The 7,507-nt window shown below is 34.9% G+C and overlaps 1 protein-coding gene across 3 annotated transcripts in view; it reads right to left on the reverse strand.

Annotated features, from left to right (window-relative positions):
* Positions 1-7,138, reverse strand: part of LOC107012857 (polyadenylate-binding protein 1-like) — an 11,221-nt gene extending 4,083 nt beyond the window's left edge. The window contains exons 1-8 of one of the 3 annotated variants that reach the window (XM_015212808.2): positions 6,993-7,138; positions 6,808-6,906; positions 6,266-6,344; positions 5,369-5,432; positions 2,650-2,717; positions 1,435-1,502; positions 345-536; positions 136-260 (exon numbers count right to left, since the gene is read on the reverse strand). In XM_015212808.2, the coding sequence (XP_015068294.1) occupies positions 136-260; positions 345-536; positions 1,435-1,502; positions 2,650-2,717; positions 5,369-5,427 (512 nt within the window). In that variant the 5' untranslated portion in view covers positions 5,428-5,432; positions 6,266-6,344; positions 6,808-6,906; positions 6,993-7,138. Of the gene's footprint in view, positions 1-135; positions 261-344; positions 537-1,434; positions 1,503-2,649; positions 2,718-5,368; positions 5,436-5,470; positions 5,789-6,265; positions 6,345-6,807; positions 6,907-6,992 lie in introns of those variants that run through there. The other 2 variants (XM_015212809.2, XM_027915196.1) reach the window with 2 other exon arrangements.
* Positions 7,139-7,507: the final 369 nt, after the last annotated feature.

Genomic DNA, 7,507 nt, shown 5'->3' on the forward strand with positions numbered 1-7,507 from the left:
ACACACACACACACACACACACACACACACACACACACACACACACACACACATATATATATATATATGCACATATATATAATTACATACACACTAAAATAAAGTTCTGCAGAGGATAGCATCATTGTCAATTACCCAAAAGGTGGAATGGCTGGAGCACCAGGCACAAAAGCACGTCGAGGGCGGAATCCAGCATAAGGATTAAATCGCCTTCCTCGAAATTGCTTCATACCAGGAACATTTGTCCGCTTGGCAGACACCTATACATGAAAAAAGAACATGGTTAGTAGAAGGTCTAGAAGGTGAAACAGAGTCTATAAATCATTAAGATGATTGTTATGGACCTTCAACTTCCGCCCGTGAAGCTCTGATTCGTTTAACAGCAGTGCATTTTGAACAGCCTCCCTTTCAAAGAACTCCACATACGCAAAGCCTTTTGGCTGGCCAAGCTTGTCAGTCAGGATAGTTACCCTGTTAACAGTGCCACAAGCTTGAAAGTGTAACTTCACTTCCCCAGGCAAGCAAGCATAATCAACCTGAAGTTGAAATGCAAAAAAAAAAAAAAAATCAAATGACTGTTATGCTAAACATTTTCACAAGAGATGGGTCAGCATTTTTTTTTTGTGGGATGGGGGGCTGCAGCTGGCCTCATATCAGATAGTGTTACAAATATCAAACCACATTCAAAGACAAATAATGAGGGGCGCCTACATGTCTTTTACTAACAGAATATGGTGTAACTTTGGTAATACAGGGAACAATATATTGTTTTTTTTTTGCTAGTTCGTAATTTAATGTGAGGTTAGCTCTATCAATACAGCAACTCAACCTAACGGCAAAATGCAGCAACTAATCCCGTAAATGGAACATCCAGACCGAGCAATCTAAAGTGCTGCCTTATCCTGTATTTCTGGACAAACTTATCCCAAGTATTCATTCTTCTGCACACAACCAATTGCAAGCTAAGGCTACAAGAGCAAAGCTGAGAAAGTAAAACAGAAAACAAAAAGTAAAAGAACAAGTAGAAGAGAAACAAACCAATTTTCTCTGTCCATAATGAAAAAAAAAAAACTGAAAGTACAGCAGTTAGACTACTGATGCGCAAAATAAGCTTTTTCTAGAAAGTGGAACACTATTATTGCTTTCTAGGTGATTTCATGTTAAAGTTGCATCTACAGTGTTAAAGAACAAAACATAATATAAAATAGAAGGGGGCAAAACCTATAGGCAACAATTTTTTAGCAATAAAGTAATCTGCAGTTTCATTGGATTAAAATGTGAAAGCAAATAATCAGATAAGGTTGAAGGATAAATTAATTCCTGTCATTGATTAACACAATATGTCTTATGAAGAGCAGGATGATGCAATTAGTGAAAATATGTCACGTAGGGAAAAACAAATTTACATGTTGAGGTAAAGGTGACAAAACTCACATTACCAACATATATGGATCGCGAATCCACCTCTTCCTTTTCAGCCTGAGTAGCAGAAGCAGTTGGATCTGCACATAAGCACAATTATAAACAACCAAATACCCCCCCATATGCAAATTTGACAATGTCTTATCTACTTGCTTTAAATCTAACATTTAGGACAAGAAATCACACAAGATTGTTTGGATTTACTTTGTTTTGTTGGGAGGATGGGGTTTGCTATCAAAGGAAAAGAATTCCTCACAAACTCAAAGACAAACAGTCTCTTCAAAAACAAAAGTCCAAATCCTAAAATATCTTAAAAGCATAGCAGCTACTAGTTCCCTTATTTTTCTGTTTTTTTTCTTTTTATAGTCAGATTCAAAGACTCAACTGCTTCTAGCTGCGATCACTCTGTGCCTCTCTATATAAAAAGAAATAATGCTTCGCCCATGGAGGGATAAGCCATTGCCTACCCGTACTTGTCACATAAAGCAACAAAACATTGACTTCCAATAGCACTGAGTTTTTCATATAATAATCATGAAACGAGCTACAGTTTAATAACATTAATTATAATAAAAGGGTCCTCCTTTTCCCCATTTTCCTAATTTTAATAGATAGCTAATGCAGGCCAATTGTGTCACTTATTGTCGACCACAGTTTGGTCTAAGGTCAGTTTTTTCCCTGTACATATATCAAATACTCAAGAACCCTCGGTGTAGCCCAATTTACCATTTACACTCGACTAAAATCACATTTTATCTAGAAGAAACAGATGAGTAATCAACTATAACCAAATCCATGGGCCAAATATGTGTTTTTTTCGTTTGACAAGTCAAATGACAAGCTAAGTGGGTCCAACAAGAAATTAGCACCTAAAAGTATTTTCATACAATATACAAAATCATGTTGATTACAGGAAGGATATAGCAAACACAAAAAAGTAGAAAGGCAAAAAGAAACCGGAGAAATGACATTCTACTGTGTGTCCAAGAAGAAATTAGAACCTAAAGGAATTTCCAATAGAGGATGGGATCTAGACAATCATCCCAATTACAGGATGAATATAGCTAGCAGACACAAAAAAGGAGGAAGAGAAACCAATAATCAAAGAAAGAGGAACAAACAAACAACCATTTTCACCTAAAATTAGATTTCTTTTTCTAGATATATCTGAGATTAAAAGAGCGGAGTGCAAAAAGGGAAAGAAAAAAAAAGAAGAAAAAAGCTCACTCTTGGGTGGTGGAATCGCCCACAAAGATCGCCTAGGTTCAAAGCAGCGAACTTCTCCAGTCATCTTCCTGCAAGATATCTCGTCTTAATGGTGATTGGAAGAACAGATGAAGAAAGCAAACCTAGAGACAAAGACTTAGCTTGACCAAGAAGAAAATCTAATTTAAATAGAGGACAGAAATGAAGTTGTAACGGAGGAATCTTTTAGCAAAAATCAAACTTCTCCGAAGAAGACAAGTGGTCAAATCCATTTACCAATAGAAAGAAGACAAATCGGAATTTGTTTGGCATGAAAGCACTTCAAAGTATATTAAGGACACACAAGAAAATTGCAATAAATACTTATTTATCTAGGTGAATAACTTTGTCATCAAACTAACAATGTACCGGAAGAAAAACTAAGGATTTATGTAAAAAGATTCACACTAATGTATTACACATTAGCCAAGCTTCTCATAACAGAACCAATGCCGGAGAAATGAAATCATTATCCATGAATGACAATTTTTGAACAAATGCAAGAATAAGTAGTCCCTCCATTGAAATGCAGGAGAAAATCTGAAACTGGTTATTGTAAAAATTCCATAGCTATGACGGTGCTAACTAGATCTACCTGGTCAGGAATCATGAGCCCCAAACAACTGATATTACAGTTTTGGCATTCATCTAACGGTATCTTATTAGATAATCCCAAGTTTTGAGAAGAAAAGAACTGAGTTTCGCAGTAAGAAGCAAATAAAACAAACTTCATGACGAGAAAGATTTGAAAAACTCAATCATAGACACAACCCTCAAGACTCCTCGAAATCATGTAGAAGAATGTCTAGAAACAGTCTAAACTTACAATATAAAGAGAGTCTAATCTGAAGCGACATGGAATTTATTCTCAATTAGGAAGAAGATCAAACATTTAAGAGGAAAGCCAATCTTTTCATTTGTTTCCATAAGAAATTCTAGAGATCTAAAATGATGGAACCAAAGAAAATAATCTTAGTACATCTTATATATTGATTAGGAAAATACTTAATATAGACGCATGCCATTTGGGGTAAGAGAAAGCCGTTGTTATACATGGTCCTTTTGTTTGCTCTTTCAGTGTTTCAAGTAATAATTTTATTTTATTTTTGTACTGGACACATCTTTGCACAGAGCTTTTTTCTGGACGGAGTCATTGATTTGCCTCTCTTAAATAGCTAATCAAAAGCTGGTTATCGCCTTGAGGGTTGGGAATAAAAATAATCCACAGCCATATTGAGCTTCTAAATTGTGGTGATCACATTGTCAGAACCAAAAAAGTTTCTGCCCATAATTGATTCTCTCATAGGTGCCTAAGGAGAATTCCAGGATAACATGCATAATCAAATTGGTTTTTCTGTTGCATTCAACAAATCCAGCTAAAAGAAAAATAAATCCAACAAAAGATTTAACAGTAAATTTCACATTTGACAGATGTCAATGATGACGTATTACCGACGTGGACTCTTCATTTTTCTTGTCTTCCATTTCTACTACAAATACTTTTTAGTATCTAACAATTGGTATCAAAGCTAATTGTTATCAATGACATTTGCTTACTAGTGATGTCCAGTGTTAAGGAAAGCGAGCGCTTCATCGGCTTAAAGCGATGAAGCAAAGAAATGCAAGCCTTCTACGCTTCACAGACTAGAATGAGTATGTGAAATGCAAGCCTTCTACGCTTCACAGACTAGAATGAGTATGTGAGCGCTTCATCTCTTAAAGCTTGAAGTGGGGCCTTGTCGCATTTTTTCGCTTCACGCTTCCCTGAACACCGGTGATGTCATTGATGACATTAAGAGGAAGAATTCATTTCCTATAAATATGTAGTTAGTTGTTCATATGCAACACACTTCTCACTTGTCTTCTCATCTTCTAAGGCATTTGAGTCTTCTTTCTCCCCTATAGTATTTCACTTGTATTTTATTCTTATGGACTAAAATAAATTTTGGTTGGTTGTCTTTAAGTACTAGGCAAAAAACAAAATTTTACCGAACTTCGTAAATTTTTGTTCATTTTTATTATGGTCTCATTAACTATTTATTAGCTGCCTTTTAATATAGCAATTGTGATTTCATCTCACTCTAAAGATTCAGCTTCCACAACAAGAATGACACTCTATGTAGGATAAAAACAACTAGGTTCCTACTTAGGCCATGTACCATTGATAGATTCAAAAAATGATATGTAAGATCTGAGCAACATCATGACACTGTGTGTTTGGTCATGGTGGAAAATACTCTTCCCATTTATCATAGATGATAGGCAAAGGCTCCAAAACTTGGACCATATTGGAGAAGCTAATCCTTCATTTATCATCAAAATTTAAAGTTCACAAGTTAATATGGTGATTGGAATAACTTGTTCACTCCATTGATAACCCTAGAAGAGGTGAAAAGTAGGCTGCTTCCTTTTTGTTTTGGTTACTTGGTTACAGGAAAAAAAATATATTTATATTTTACTATAAATTTGATCCCAGAGAACCCAACAAAAATGTGTGGATGAACTCTCACAAAACTTTAGAGCCATGTTTTCTGATACGAGAAAGAAATTACAGGTCATTGATCATGCTTGAGACTTGGTCAAGACTCTAAAATTCTATATAAAAATATCACTCTTAATATAATTTCATAAATGCATTTACCAGTGAGGGAACTGCAACACTAATTCTAATAATGAAATCAAGGGGTGCAAAATGTATTACCTTAATTCATGAATTAATTGTTTGGATGTCTGTGTTACGAGTACAAGAAAATCATCCATCTTTCCTGCTAAAACCAAATTAACCAAGTCATTAACTATATTACAAAGATCATGTTAATATATCTAACCCTGAAATATGAGAACATAACAAGAGGAAGCATGTAGAAACAAGCTTTGACAACGTTTTCACAGCAAGAGAAAAATAAAAGAAGAGAGGAAATAATTTCTCTTTCTTCGATCAACAGAAGCATTCCTTAAGTCAGTTTTAGCAATACAGGAGGGGTGACATACTTCATCGGGAAAGAGCTCAGCTGAAACATGTGTAGGAGCAGGAGGTGGAGGGGCTGCAGGGGCTATACCAGATGGTAGTGATGCAGGTGTAGCAGAACTTGGTGGTGCAATTGCAGTTCTCAGGAAGCGACTGTGGATAAATATGCTTCAACGGGTTATATATGTAGTTCTTCCAGAAGCAAAATTACTGCCTATGTGCTACTTCCTAATAATTGTTAGGAACATCTAAATCAGATCTTATCACAGATTTATGCGCCAGAACTTTAGTAGGCAAACATAGTGCAATAGACAATAAAAAGTGAAATGAGATGAGAATTCCATGGAGCGAGGATTAACCTGGACGACACGATTAAATAGTTATAAGTTTTATATCTAGAAAGTATGAGAAAGTTAAGAAAATGAATAAGGCTAATGGCTAAGAGCCTAAGACAATGAAGTAACATGTATTATAAAGTACTTCGGCTGCATTTTTTGTCCACAAAAACTGTGTCTACACAAAGTGAGACGAACTTTCTTATAGTGGCTGACAGTCTTAACTCTTAACTCACTAAAGGGATTGGTAAAAGTGGAGAAGGAAACCAGGACAACACATGATATAACTTTTTACCTTGTTGGCGGGATGCGCCATTGCATTAAGATATGATGGATTTTGGAGAAGCTCAAGAAAGAACAGGCAGTGTGGATACCTGCGTTGACATCAACAAAAGGGAACACCAACACAGTTAGTTAATGATACCCATAGTCAAGAGTAAACAGAGAAGGAACAAGGACCATCAACCAAATAAAGCATAAAATTCAACTACATCTAAAAAGTTACATACAACTTTATGTACTCAGCTCATTGCCACAGTATTGAAGGTATTTCAAGTACCCAATAAAAGCTTAATCTTCAAAATATCTATTCTAAGCCAAATCAGCATCAATACAAAGTCGAGCACAAAAAATAAATCAAAAAAGGGATAGAAATATTGAAGCTTTTGCACCCAAATTTGACTTGTGTCCTATTGAAACACATCACACACTTGAAACATAATGAAGAAGAATGAACCATCCAACAACATATATAACATAAAACTAATAATAATCAGTCATTTTGAGAAATACTCAGAAATTATCATGTTTAAATAGCAGAAGGGAATAGATAGATACAGTGAATATAAGTTGGGATAGCGAGGCACTGAATGAATTTCGAGTTCCAGTAAGAAACGCTGGCGCCCATCATCCGGATCTTGATAGCCACTTTTCTGCCTGCAAATTGAAACAGAAAAACCAATTGATTATTCTGGTATTGGGAAGATGCAAATTCATTTGAGGAAACACTAGATATTGCATACATGATTCATGGGTGTCTGGATTTGATGTAGAATCCATTTGCTAACCCTAACTGAATCTCCTTGTTCTCAACTCTCTTTTGAAGTTTCCCACACAGGAAATATCTGAAAATTTCTAATGCATATGCCAAACGAAAATACATTATGCTGGCACATACTTCCCAAATATTTTTGGGTGTTTGACTAAAAATATTTTTAAAGGTATTTGACTTTTTTTAAAAAAAATATAATTCACTTATAAGTTTTAAAATTTATAAAAATATTCGTTATAAATACATTGAATTAAGTGGATTGTCCATTAAGCTTATCATAAACTTATCCTTATCATGGATATGTATTCCCAAGGTGATGAATCTTTTTGGGATAGAAATGTATCTACTAATATGACATTAAACATAATGACCTTTTGGTTGATTCCTCCACCTATAAATAGAGATATCATTCACCATTGTAAGATATACTTGAATAATAAGAAATTTTTTCTTCTTTTATCTACTTCTCTTGTCTTCTTCTATTTA

Source organism: Solanum pennellii, chromosome 3, assembly GCF_001406875.1.
Source record: "Solanum pennellii chromosome 3, SPENNV200".
NCBI lineage: Eukaryota > Viridiplantae > Streptophyta > Magnoliopsida > Solanales > Solanaceae > Solanum > Solanum pennellii.